Raw genomic sequence first — 14,135 nt, forward strand, 5'->3', positions numbered from 1 at the left:
ATTGTATGGACTCGTCTTATTTATTTTGCGACATCAACCAATAGAATTATCCCACACTCCCTAGTGTTTTGCTTCGTAATGTCATTCTCCGGACACAAACTCTTTTGTTTCTTTCTCATTGTCCTCAAGACAAAGAGTGTCTCCATCCGAATATTTGAATCCTCGAGTTGAATAGGAATCATATGAAAAATCCACTAACTTGAATGTGCAAGATGAATATTGAACCACTCAAAACAAAAAGAAGAAATAATCAACTTTTTTCTCCAGATTCTGTACATGTTATCCACAGAGAGCCACCACAAGCATTGTTTTATGTGTCCCACTCTGTAAAAGAAAAACACACAGTTTTCAACAACAACAATAGAGAGTTTGCCCACAAAACGAAAACCAAAAGAATCAGACAGGTGTATATGCTTTCTCAATTTCCAGAACGTGTAAATTTGTCAGACTCCAGATTGTTGGAAGGAACTATTTCATCTTGCGTGAGATCTCTATGTAATTCAAAAGTTTATTCAGAGCCTTCCCACTATCAATAGCTTCCTTTGCTCTCTCCATAGCTACAGCTACATCATCTGCACCTTCACATCCCAACAAATGATCCACAATCCCAGCATTTAGGACGATTCTATCATAAGCCGCGCCTTTCTCACCACGAAGCGCTGCCAAACCGAGCTCTATGTTCTTTGATACCTGTTCAATCCAACAAAAAGTATATCCTTTTTTGGGTACCTTTTGTCCAGAATAGTGTCAAAACAAACATGTTTTAAGAGGTTTTACCGAACGATCAGTTCGTGGTGTCTCGGTTGGTTCAAATCCATAGTCTCTAGCATCCACCTCAAGATTGAAACTCTGTCTCGAGACCCCTACAATTCCAAGAGTTACTTTAGCCATAAGTCTTAGGAGCTGAAACAATATTGATGTACCACAAGACAGACTAAAACCAACGGAAAAGGCAGATCAGTTTCACATCACTTAGCATAAGGACCAATTTAAACAACTGACAGCTTTGTATTAGATTACATAGCAATTTAAAACGGCTTTAAGCCGCCAAAAAACTTTGATCACCAAGGCAAAATGGTACATCAAGACTCCATGGCAACCAAATATGAGATAAGCTGATAGTTTTATAAGCCTATTGACTCCTTTACTTTAGTTTGAAACTAGGAATGTTATTTTGGCTATTCTTACCGTCAGCTTCTAGAGCCGTGTCTGAACTCAATGAACGAAACCCAGAACAGTAGTTAACTGGAAACCCTTTTTTTGATGCACTTGCTGCTCGCACCCGTGTTGTCATTGAGAGGGCTCCTTCCTCGCCCTGCATTACCAAAAATTTTATTTATTCCCTGGAATTTCACTGTTCAAGTTCAAAACTTCGAAGTGAAACTAGTTGGAAGAGTTTCTAACAGAGGTCAGGCCCTAATTCTATATTCATGTGCGGAGTAGCTCGTAACAGAGAAAGAGAATCAACCTTAATCACCAAACCAGAATGGACACCTCTTCGTCTCATAAGCATTAAGAGAGGCTCTTCGTATCCTTCGTGGTAAAACCCAGCCACAATTGCTTCCTTCCCTGTCGCCTGCAGTGAAAAACAATCCATGAAACGTCTGAATACAGGCACCTTTTCTCAAGCCCTATGATATCTTTCTCCACTATAATTTGTCTTAATCATCATGAGCTATATAACATCTCGAGCCAATAAAATCTCATAGCATGGAACATAGAAGGCGGCAAGCTGTGATAGATCACTTACCCTCACAAATTGCTGAACTTTCTCCGTTGTTGCCAGAGGAGGGCGCTTCTTTATATGCTCCCTCATTCCGACTACTGAATATCTGCAAATATCAAAGAAAGTTCTTAATATGCTCTTTACCAATGGAAGAACAGAGACAATTACGCATTAATATATCCCTAGTTGTAAGATAACCAAAGTATTGGCTCAGAAAATGTTTCATACAGAGAGGGTCGAGCTTCCCGTAGACTAAGATATGCAAATCCAGCCTTCTCGTCCTGGAGAAAAAACAAAAAATACAAAAACAGGATTTTATAGAGCAAGAAAACCATAGAAATAGGCTGGCAAGAGAAAGATAGACATAGTAGGCACCTCGATGAGTTCTTTTGCCTGCTGAACAGACAATCTTGTATTTGCTCCCATAAAGTTCAGCATTTGTTCCTCAGTTACACCCCCCTGAAGAGGGTAGAAAGAATTGGAGACTTAATCACATAAATCTAAAGCAAATCCTCGATAGCATCATCATATCTAGGAAACTGGTAACACAAAAAAGGATTAAATTTTCGAGAGTAATTAATACCTTTGGAGGCATCCATTCTACGCCATGGAGCACTGAAGATTCACCATAGCAGGCTCTAACTGTAGCTACAAATAGAGTGCTTCGAAAGAATCGAGTGTTCCCATCATAAGGCTCGCCGTAATGGGTTAACGATTTGACATCAGCAACTGGAGAAGCCCCTGAAATTAGTTGAAGATGCTTTAACTCAAGCCAGAACTTTGTACTATCTAAGTTTATATTGTGCGCTTCTATTAAAAAGAGTTTTTTTACCTAGTTCGTCATCAAATGCAAGGCAGTAAGCTTTAAGCTCTCGGTCTGTTTCTCTGTTCATACGTTGACCAATCAAAAACGCCGAAAGCAATGACTCGCTTACTCCCGAAGTCAAGCTATCTTCTGTTGCAAGCGGAAGAACGTCTCTTAAAACACCTTTAACTTCCTCATACCCAAGGTGACCTCCAGCCAAAACCTCTCTTAACGCACCAACCAATCTCATCTCTCTAGTTTCATTGCCAACAAAAGTTGGTCCAACCGAGTTTCCCGAACCCAAAAGAGAGCCTTCAGGATCTGCAATGAAGAGCACATCAGGAGGTAGTGCCCGAACCAGGAGTGGCCAAAACACATCCATCGCTCGCTTTTCACCTTCGCTCCATTGAGTTTCCCCCGGAAATGCATTTGCACGGATCGTCATTCCAGCAAAAAACGCACCAAGTTGCGATTTTGAAACAGGTTCTTCGTCTTTTAGTTCCCCTCTAGCTGCATCCCAGTGAGAAAAGTAAAGAGGCTTATCCAAAAGACCAATAAACAAAGTTGCTAACCAGGAACCAAGAAGCCTATCCAATCCATTCTAGCCTAAATTCTAAATCACACAAACACGAAATTATACAAGCAGAAGGACATAAAGCTTGGAAATTTGGATAAATCTAGCCTTTGACAATTTCATTACTCAAAGATGAATTCACCACCGATTAAGTCAAAATTGGAGAATGAAATGCTTACCTGATCTTAGTATAGTATCAAACACCTTAAAAGCCTGTTCTTCACTGAGGGGTCTTGTCTGAGTCGGCCCGGTGCAAACCCTAGCTTGGGCATCAAGGACGGTAGGGTTTGCCTTGGGAATCGCCGGACTTCGGTAAGTCGAAGAGAGCGCCGGATTCTTAATATCAGATTCCTTAAGTCCCAACTGTTCCATCATTGCTGAGTCCAACACTGCCTTTATCTTCAAACCAACAGCGAGCTTCCGCCGCAACGGACGGCCGTTGCAATCGGTTAAAGGAAACCGGAGACATGAAGAACTCGGTCCGTTCAAGTGGAGAGACCTCTTGATCTGAAACGAAGAGATCGAAGAGACAGAGTATGAAGATTCGGGATTAAGGAGAGCTTTCATCGGATTGTCTCTGTTATCTCGGTGTGGTGTTTGCAGATGACGATGAAGACGGTATAAACATTTTATTACACAAATTTCAGTCAGACCAAGTTGCTAATAAAAAATCTATTTTTCTGGATCAGACACATTCAAGTTCGTATCTTTGTGAGTTTAAGGGGATTAGTCAAATGTTCTTAACTTCTTAATACAAAACTACTCTTATGTAGAGCTCAAGATATTTCTTATTTTGGTAATTCAATTCTTCTTTAGAAAATTTGAAAACCAACGTCTTGTAAGTTGTTTCGGTTCAAGGCCTTCATCTCTCAAAATTGGATCTGTTTTTTCTTTCCCATGTAAAAAGCTTTCCCTTTTGGGGAGAGTTTGAGACCGTTTCCAGGAACTAGATTTGTTCTTTCTACAAAAACTCCTATTAATTTTAAAATACAGCAAAAATAGAGGCAAACTACATTCATCCCAAGAGAGGCTACTGTAAACAGATCATTCCATGTTTGACAATATTCGTACATCTTAACGCAATTACTTGCGTTTCTTCTTACCGCCTCCTTTCTTTCCTTTCTTCTTTCCTTTCTTCTTCCCTTTTTTCTTTATGCCTCCTTCTCCTCCTCCTCCTAGGTTTATCTTACCGTAGCTGCTCGTCTTGTTATCTCTGTCATTGGTTCTTGAAGAACCAGAATGTAGCAAATGCCTAACATCAAGAACACCACCCTTGAAATTCCCTACAGTTGATTTCAGAACTCTATCCTCTGGCTTACGCTTCTTCTCTACGGGTTTCTTTGTACTTCCACCACCAAGCTGTCCTCCAAATCTGCCAAGAATCATATTCTGCAGAACAACCAATGAGATAGTGAGGCTAGTTTCATAATGGATCAGAGGGAACAACGTGATTGACTAATCTAAAAGCTCACCTGTTCCAACATCTTCTCATCTTTTTCTTTCTGTTTCTTCATCTGTACTCGCGCTACACTCAGCGGTAGCCTCTGCTTCTTTTGAGGCTGCAATGACAAACAACAAAAGATATCTCAAGCACTGATTCAGAACAACAAATCATGATCGAAAGAAGAAAAAGGTTTTGATTGCTGCAATACATTCGCAGTGCGAAAAAATCTTACCTTTCCACCAAGTTCAATCACTCTCTTATTCTCCAGTGCTTTCTTATCCTTCCATGTCATATGCGATGACCCTTTATAACATTAAGATCAGGTAATAAGATAAGCATAATGCACTTGACGATTCTTGAAAAGTTATTCAAGTCTACAAATTTCTCGCTTTCCCTTACATCGTAATGCTAAATGCAAAACTTAGCAGCAAAGGCTATGAAAAATTCTACAACTTTAAGTGCGAATAGTCGGTATGCTTCTCTTATCGATCATCAAACCTTGTGTGTATCTAAGATCTACCTGAACCTTTTCTTTAGAGCTTAGCAGAGATAATTATATATACGCATCAAGAGAGAAAAGAGAGAGTTACCAAAGCGCTCAACATCTTTCATAATCGTCCTAAAGCGCAGGTCAGGATCAGTAGCCTCCATGACTTCCTTTTTCGTCTCCTTTGGTTTGCGATTATACATTTTTGGCTTCCAATTATCTGAAAATAGAGAATGAGCATTGAGCTATGCGATTCCATAACTTGAATCCGGTAAGAATTAAACACAATCCAATTCCGAATTCCCAATTTCGAAACCGAAATCATCCTAAGAAGACGGTAATTTAGAGATGCAAGACAAACACCTGAATGCGAAAGCACGACTGGAATAAGAAGATAACCAAAGAAGCTAGCTTGGGAGGAATCTGAAAGAGAGAGAGAACGAGCGGCGATGGAGATTAAAGGGTTTTAGGGCTTCCTAAATCCTATATTCTAAAAAAAAAATGTATATTTAAAATTAACCAACTCGCGATTTGTGTTTTTAATCCTAATTTTTTTTTCGACGATTAGATATTAAATATGGGGATAGTAGATAGATAAAATTAGAAAGATACTTTGGCTCATCAATTCAATTATCTCACATTCCTCAATTGTTAGACCTGATATAACTAGAAATTCAGAATATGGAAATATTTCCTTCTTTCAGAGTATTATCGTCAAGGCACTAATATAGAAAAGTGTTGAGATTTGCAGCTACGATTACCTTTTTTTAGCTGAGTTTGATTTTCGGCTTCGTGGAGATTACTGTGAGACGAGTCTTGTCTTTGAAGTTTAATGGAAACGAAACCATTAGTGAAATTCATAACTCATATAAGCATAAATAGCCATCCGACTCTTTTTTATTTCTTAAAACGTCAAGGCCCATCCTCTTTGTATCGAAGCCCATATATATTCCCAGTGTTGGCCCAAAAGAACTTCATCTTATATAAACGAAGCAAAGTTACATAGATAATAAAGGGCTGTATAGACATAGCGCCTGATCGTCTAGCTCATTTGGTTGGGTGGCTAATTCTACACGTCTCCATCTCATGAGTTCGATCAAAGGTAGGAGAGAGAAAGAAGAAGAAGAGAGATTGTGAAGTGTGGATGTGCTCACATGTATCATGTATCATGTCTATGTATCATTTGAGGTATTCCTAAATACCTCTCTTTTTCCCCTCCTTTTTTCTGAAGTCATCTAAATTTTATTTAAACAATTAAATAAAGACAGACAATGAAAATCATACCAAGGAATAGGATATCAAACCTACATAAATCAAACATGCAGTAAATATTTGGTTTGTGATAAGTGATAAGTTTTTTTTTATTAATTAGTGTCTAAACAAAAATGAAGATTAAAATTACTTGTTAATATTAGTGCAGTTTAAATTTTCATATAAACAGAATCTTGAGTAAAATATTTGTGTCCTATCAATGGTAACTGTAGCATTAAGGGAGTAGATTTAACTGTAACGAGAATTTGGATTTTATGGATTTATTAATCTTTACATCTTATAAACTTTCTAGACGATTAGGTTCAAATAATTAGATAGGTTGTACGCATTAATCTAAAAGAAGAAAAAAGTTCTACACCTTCAAATACTTCATTCATATATAGAAAAGCCCACATACATACAGATAGAGAGCACCTTTTATTGTTTCTACATATTATAGATAACTTTAGGGTAGAGCTAATTAGAAACTAAAAAGTCCTTAATTATAAGGCTTTTTTTTTACAAGCATTAACTATATTAGGCTTTATATAACTTTAGGGTAGAGCTAATTAAGATGCGGTTATTTTAGAGGTCAATGCTTTTAATGAGCTTTCATGTTGGCGAGTCTCTCGAGAAAGACATTGAAAACATCTTCACGACTCAGCATACTGACTCGGACATGCTTCTTGTCAGAACCACAACGTTCTCCTGCTCTGCTCATAACCTTTTGTCTCCTCAAATCACTTACCAGATCCGTCTCTTCCTTCGTCCCCAGCCAAGCAAACGCTGTAACCACATATGTTAAAAAAAAAAAAAACAACCAACAACCGTTACCTCTTATTCAATTTACAAAAATCCAACCGTTACAACAAAAATAAAAACATTCGTTACTTAGTGAAGTAATTAATTACCAGGGTAAGATTCGAGTGTTTTGCCAAAAAAGTTGCAATATGCTTCAGGGTACTTAGGAAGAGCAAAGACATCGCTCTCCTTCACCACTTCACGCAACTTCTCCCACCTGTTCCTCATTATCTCACGACCATACTCGAAGAAATTATCAGATTCGCTCTCACAATTCTCCTTTAGAACTTTGAGAATCTTAGCTGCTCGTATCTGTGACTCCTTAGACACACCAATAGAGTTCACTATTATATACTCTACCATCTTCTTTGCCACCTCCTTGTCCTTCACCAATGCCCACCTTCATCATCCAAAACATATTCAACCCATTATAAATTTTTTTTTGTTATAGTTAAAAACACACTTTTCTATGACATAAAATCTCCTAATAGTGACTTAAGTAACGAGTTCAACAAACTTGTGCATGTGTTTATATAGTTAAACCAAAGAAAATAAAGGAATGATGAATATCTGACCCGATGCGGGACCCAGCGTGGCCTGTGATCTTGGAGAAAGTGAAGAGCATGATGTCATGGTCTTGACGGCGAGTGATGGGAGTGTAGTGGGGCCAGTAATAGGCAAAGTCATGGATCACTTTGCCTTCGTCGTCTTCTGGACGGTTCACCACAGTCTCTCGAATGGTGCCATCAGGGTTATTGGGTGACGTCACAAGCTCGATGTAAGGGCCTTTTTTGTCGAAACCCCAAGCGTCTCCTTCCCACTTGTACATACCCGACCGAACATACGTCGTCTCCTCCACATACGTCTGTGATTAAAATTAAAACAAAAAGAATTGTATTTTTTTAATATTCTTGAAAAAAAAAATGAATTATTACTAGAGAAGAATGGTTTTTGGTAAAAGCGAAAGAAGAAAAAAAAATGGGGACATGAGCATGTTACTGATGTCTTTGCACATGAATCCACGAAAGGGGTATGAGAGAAGGAAAAAGTGTTTTGTAAATTGTTAAATCAAATTGTTTAGGAAGTGGCAGATGTGTGTTGTGTTGTGTTCGAGAAACATGTCTGTCACTGTGTCTTTTAGATCTCCAATCTTTTTTGCTTTGTTACAAGACCCCCCCCCCCCTAAAATCTACACATCAAATCAACTTTTTATTTTTAAAAAACGACTTAGGATTTTAGCTAATGAATAAGACGTAGCTAATGAATCATTTTCAAAGTTCCTTTTATTTGATGTAAAGGACCAAAGGAAAAAAAAAATCAAAATCCTACTTCATTAGTGTTTTTTCTTTTCTTAAATGTATATATATTTATATATATGACATCCTATATAAGTGAAAAATACAACAATTGCTTCTTTGTCGGGTTTACTTTTGGGTAGGCAGTTTTTAAAGATAGATCCAAAGCAAAACCAGAAAAACGGTCAAAAAATTCTGACACTAAAAATTTTTGTTACGTTTATAATTAGGGTTTTTTTATTAAAAAAAAAAAGAAATTACTCCTCTCTAGTACGGATTAGATTAGAATACTAAATAAAATAAAATAAAAATAACACCTAAAGATAGATCTGGACTTGATTCAAATCCCACTCGAATTATAAAAACAATCCGTCACAGATTCAGAATTGTGGTTAGTCTAGCTAAAAACTCGGTTCATTAGTCTAACATATTTTGTTAGTTGGAAAAAATGCTCATAATTAAATAATGTGAATTAAAAAAAATCCATGTCAACGGAAAAAACGAAGAAACTATATAAATAAAATTAAAAAAAAAACGAGAAAAAAAGATACGAGATACGAGGAGGAAGAGAGGAGAGAGTTTAGTGGTGGGGGCTGCTTACGGAGTAAAAAGGAGCAGCAGCGACGACACTGACAGGATGGGACCCAGCGAGTGAAGACAGTGCGTGGACGGCCGCTTGACAAAGCTGCGTCGAGCCAGTCCCGACCACTATGTATCGATCCTCCGTCGCTGCGTTTCCGACCGCACCGTGCAACTCTTTGATCGCTTCCGCTAGCTCCGGCTCAAGAAACCAACACAGGTTGTTCACGTCGCTGAAGTAACTCATCAGATCCCATCCACGTATCGTCACCGTACACCTGTCTCCCATCTTCCTCCAGTATTCTTCGTACGCCGTTGGATCTCCACTGCAACCAACAATTTTTATTTATCAAAAAAAAAACAAATTTCAGAAACTGATTCGTTAGTGAAAAACGGAGATTTTATATAAAAAAAAAAAATTGGAGCCGATGATCTTGCAATGCGGTTAAGGGTTTTTGTGAAATTTAAAGACGTACTGGTCCAGGTTGATGATGGAATCGGACAAGGCGATGTTCTTCGAGTTCTCCACTTTCACCATCTTCTTCTTCTCGGTTTTGATGTTATAATTTTTTTGCTTCGTTTGTAACAGTGTTTAATGATTAGAGAATAGTGTAGGTTTGAGTGTATTTATAGGAGGAAAGCGATATCTATTATTTTATTATTTAACTTTTTTAAAAAAAAAAAACAGCTTTTTAAATGGGAAAATATTGAACTTTAAATTATTTACTCTTTTTTGTTCAAAAATAATGAACGAAAAAATAATTCATACTTTTTAGGGTTAATAATATATCGTACTTTTATGGAAAATCAAATTAATTTATTAGTAAAATTTAGCAAATAGTAACACCTAGGTGCTGGTTTACAAATGAGAAATGGCAATAAAAAGCAAGAAATCTTATTAAAAAGATAGTAGAATTTTGCATTTGCTATAATATCAACAGAAAATCTAAACATATTACAAGTCATATTTTATCATTGGCAGGGCAACTCAAGAGAAAATCTAATTACTGTATCAGCAATATAAAACATATGAGATTAGCATGACAAACGACTCTATATGTAAATATATAAATGATTATAATAGATAACAATATTTACAACGCACGTAAATTGAGGTTTTACCAGCACCACTATAACCACTGGAAAAACTTGCATCCATAATTTGTTAAAAGTTGAATTCTCCGATGGTAAAAATTATTGAACATTTAATCAACTACTAAATTGAAAATTTTCTCAAAATTATTTATTTTCTCAAGATTTATTTTTGAGTTAAAAAAAATTATGGTTGAAAAAGATTCAAACCTGGGAGATGTAATATGATTGGAGATGCTGCAACTGACATATTTCTGCAAATAATAAATTTGGTTTTGATATCTATCAAATATGTAATCATAACAATGTATAGACTTATTATATATCCCTCTGTGTTTTTTTAATTAATAATGTTTTAGGATATTTTTTCTTTCCAAAAAGTGATGTTTTTAACTTTTAATGTAACTTAAATAAATTTTTAATTATTTTAATTTTTTTATATTCTTTAGGTTATTTTATCTTCTGTTGATTATTGTCTATCTCGATAATAAATAAAATTTTTGATACAAAAAAAATTATTCTTTTAACGGTATACAACAATCTTAAACATCAGAGCGAATTTTGGGGATGAGCTGCTCTGAAGCATTAGATATATCCGCTAAAAAACATTAGATATGATTGACAATAATGTTTTTCCAAAAAGGTATGAGCCGCTCTGAAGTAATAGACATACCCGTAAATCTTTACAACAATAAATTTTGTGTTTGGATATATATTAATTCCACGTGGTTTTGAGAAATGTTAATCTAATATATAACGATTCTGACTTCAATCGATACAATAACGCTGGAATATAAACATATGCAAAATAAATGTTTTTTTTTGTCATAAGCCTAAGTACCTAAAACGGTTCAGTTAACCAGACCGGTGGTACTGAGTGTACATAAATAACATCTTGAGGGTAAACCCGAATACTCATTGCTAGGTTATCCACTTTCGAGTTCTTTGCGCGTGGGATATATGATATAAGAAAGAAGCTGAATCTGTCTTTCATCATCGTTATCTCTTCCAAGTGTAGAGCGCTGGCCATTCTTCGGGTGTAGACACCATCTTCACTAACTCCCAGTCCGTTGCAAAAGCGACTTCAGTATTTTGATTCTCCAGCATACAATGCGTAGCCCACAGAAAAGCTTCCATTTTTCGCGTGCAAAATGAATGTTTTGTTAATAAATAATTAATCGTTTGCCTCCCCACTAAAGACATTGACATTTAAAGATAAAACACATATTTTTTATTATACTGATAACTATAACGAATCCGAGAAAACTAACAAAATATTTGAATTCTTCGATTAACTATCCAATAATTTTAAAATTATTTTGACTTTAAAAATATAATTAAAAGTGATAAATAACATTTTCATCAAATACAACACAAAATCACTTGATTTATCTTCTGCACTAAAAACATTGACATTTAAGGAGAATTTTTTTTTTTTAGTTTTAAATTCTTATGATTTGTAATTATAACGAATTTGAGGCATGAGCCGCTCTGAAGCATTATATATCTGCTAGGAAACATTAGATATGATTGATAATAAATATTTTTCTAAAAAAACATGAGCTGCTCTGAAGTAATAGATATATCCATAAGTTTCTACAACAATACATTTTTTGCTTTGACATATACTCCCTCTGTTTTATAATAGTTGATTTTTTTAGTTTTATTTTTTGTTTCACAATATTTAATTTCCTGTATGTAATTAATGCATGTTTGTTTGTAATTAATGCATGTTTTCATTCTCTATTGGTGGAAAAAATAAAGTAATTTTAATAAAATAATAAATTAATTGTAAAAGTAAACTAATCAAATAAATAAAATAGAAAATAATTGAATATTTATTGCTTCTTAATCTATGTGTAATATTTAAAAAATCAACTATTATAAAACAGAGAGAGTATTAGTTAAATGTGGTTTCGAAAAATGCTAATTTAATAGTATATAACAATTTTGACTTCAATCGATACATGTTTATATATATATACATATTGTAATGAATGCTATATATATATATATAAACATATTGTAATGAATGCTCTGTTAATAAATAACTAATCGATTTGCCTTCCACACAAAAGTCATTGCATTTAAAGAGAAAACATACATTTCTTTTACTATGGCTGTAATTATAATGAATCCGAGGAAACTAACTGAAATATTGAATTCTTCAATTAACTATCTAGTAGTTCTAAAATTATTTTAACTTTAAAAGACAATCAAAAGTGATAAATAACATTTTCATCAAATAAAATGATTTATCGAGCAAAAAATAGTAAGTTTGTTGTTCCATCAAAACAAGCAAGGAACGAGAGAGTTCCAGCTAGAACTGAGTCGAATTAAACTGGTTATTGTATTATGATCTTCAAGGGAATTACAAAAGCGAGAACATAGATTTAACAAGTGTTTGAAACAAATGTTTGAACTGAAGACTAGATTGCTATAAGAATAGAGTGTGTGTGTGTGGAATCGTAAGAATGTGGATCCCCTGTTTTTCTGTCCTTGCTCTTGTTTTGTGTATAAATCGTATCTACGTTTTCATTTATTTTGCCTGATTTGTCATAAATAGATTTAAAGATCGAAGTTCGTTACGCTTTAATCGTTTAACACTTTAACTTATTGGTTTGAACGAGCTGTTGTCTTGACAGGGTTAACTGATGATTTTACATTTAATCTCCTTTGACCATTCATCTCGAGGGGCTTCTATATTGACATAATTCACTTTTTCTTTTAATTGACTTTGCTTGATTTTGATCCTACAGACTCATTTTACCACTAAATACTTGGATTCTATTTTGTTGGACTAGTAGGTTTTATCCCCCAATATGTTAATAATATTCGAGAGAACATACTGAATTTCTAAAATAAAATTAGTACAATTTTAGTGGGAAAGTTGTATTCGGCAACTTAGAAATCTTTTAGACTTGTATAAATGATATTACTATCTAGGACATTTCCAACTAAAACACTAAATTTAGTGTAAAAATAACACCAAATTTGATGTTATGGTGTTCTATTTTTTTTTCATCTCCAACCACAACATTATATTTCATACTAAAAAGAATATTTTCTATTATTATATTATTATATTAAAATTCCTTTATTTTTTATAAGTGTTGATTAATACTAATTTTTTTATAACTTATTTATTATAAAATATAGGATTACAATCAATTAAAAATATTTTAAAATAAATTATATTACATTAATTCTCAGAATTAGTATATTCGGACCACAAATGTTCAATTACTGCATTCCGAAGTTCAATATGAGCTTTTCGATCTTTGATTTGCCTATGTCGAGCTAAAAATTCTTAAAATCGAGCATCATCACTATCCACCATGTCAACTTCTGCCGTTGGGATTTCAGCTCGTTATTCGATTATTGTACCAATATCATGTTCATTTTTTAGATATTTTGTGAAAACTAATATTTAGTATTAGTTAAAACTAAAATTCCATATTGTTATAAATTAAAGATAGAAAAATATTTAAAGTATAATTTTTTTTAGTTACAACATTTAATCAACTGATAGACACTTATTTAATTACATCAAATGAAAAAGAAAAAAAAAATATAATAATGTTTAGTGTTATGAACAGTGTTACACCAAATATAATGGGACACTGTTCATAAAACACCAAAAAAAATTATGTTTTACCATCATGTATAGCCTCTGGTTGGAGAGATTTTCACGCTATTAATAGCGTCCGGTTGAACACGCCCTAACTAGTATATGATATTCCCTCCGTTTCATAAAAGAGTGTCGTTCTGACACTTTTTTTTGTTTAAAAAAGAATGTCGTTTTAGAATTCCAATGTAATTTGTAATATAAAATACCATTTTTAACCTTAATAAATTCAGAAAATTAATTATAAATATAATTCTAAGAGTCATTTTCTGCAAATTAATAAGGGTATAAGAGACCTTTTATTTTATTTCTTAATTTGTATGAAAAATGTCAGAACGACACTCTTTGTGAAACGGTGGGAGTACAATTTTTTAGTTAAGATTATACAGTGAATTTATTTGCTTTTGTATTTATTATTTATCGATAATTTATCAAGTCTAAGTTTTTATTTTC

The 14,135-nt window shown here is 34.3% G+C and overlaps 3 protein-coding genes across 4 annotated transcripts; all 3 read right to left on the bottom strand.

Moving 5' to 3' along the window:
* Positions 1–238: 238 nt before the first annotated feature.
* Positions 239–3,756, bottom strand: LOC18008025 (anthranilate phosphoribosyltransferase). The gene is made up of 10 exons (XM_006390807.2): positions 3,285–3,756; positions 2,559–3,041; positions 2,310–2,467; positions 2,102–2,185; positions 1,955–2,007; positions 1,751–1,832; positions 1,469–1,576; positions 1,189–1,315; positions 778–863; positions 239–690 (listed from the first exon to the last, which is right to left on the bottom strand). The coding sequence occupies exons 1-10, from the start codon at positions 3,670–3,672 to the stop codon at positions 469–471; spliced, it is 1,791 nt and encodes a 596-aa protein (XP_006390869.1). The 5' UTR covers positions 3,673–3,756; the 3' UTR covers positions 239–468.
* A 232-nt stretch (positions 3,757–3,988) lies between these two features.
* On the bottom strand, positions 3,989–5,876 carry LOC18008037. 2 transcript variants are annotated; one of them, XM_024152990.1, is made up of 5 exons: positions 5,798–5,876; positions 5,140–5,256; positions 4,782–4,852; positions 4,578–4,664; positions 3,989–4,494 (listed from the first exon to the last, which is right to left on the bottom strand). In XM_024152990.1, the coding sequence occupies exons 2-5, from the start codon at positions 5,237–5,239 to the stop codon at positions 4,189–4,191; spliced, it is 564 nt and encodes a 187-aa protein (XP_024008758.1). In that variant the 5' UTR covers positions 5,240–5,256; positions 5,798–5,876; the 3' UTR covers positions 3,989–4,188. The 2 variants fall into 2 exon arrangements, with proteins under 2 accessions (XP_024008758.1, XP_024008755.1); XM_024152987.1 differs by lacking the exon at positions 5,798–5,876 and adding an exon at positions 5,400–5,520.
* A 785-nt stretch (positions 5,877–6,661) lies between these two features.
* Positions 6,662–9,553, bottom strand: LOC18008042 (L-tryptophan--pyruvate aminotransferase 1). Its single transcript, XM_006390809.2, is given in 6 exon segments — positions 6,662–6,899; positions 6,901–7,073; positions 7,199–7,488; positions 7,664–7,953; positions 8,985–9,288; positions 9,439–9,553. Coding segments are annotated over 6 exon segments (1,146 nt in total). The 5' UTR covers positions 9,501–9,553; the 3' UTR covers positions 6,662–6,872.
* Positions 9,554–14,135: the final 4,582 nt, after the last annotated feature.

Source organism: Eutrema salsugineum, unplaced genomic scaffold, assembly GCF_000478725.1.
Source record: "Eutrema salsugineum unplaced genomic scaffold, Eutsalg1_0 scaffold_9, whole genome shotgun sequence".
Lineage (NCBI taxonomy): Eukaryota > Viridiplantae > Streptophyta > Magnoliopsida > Brassicales > Brassicaceae > Eutrema > Eutrema salsugineum.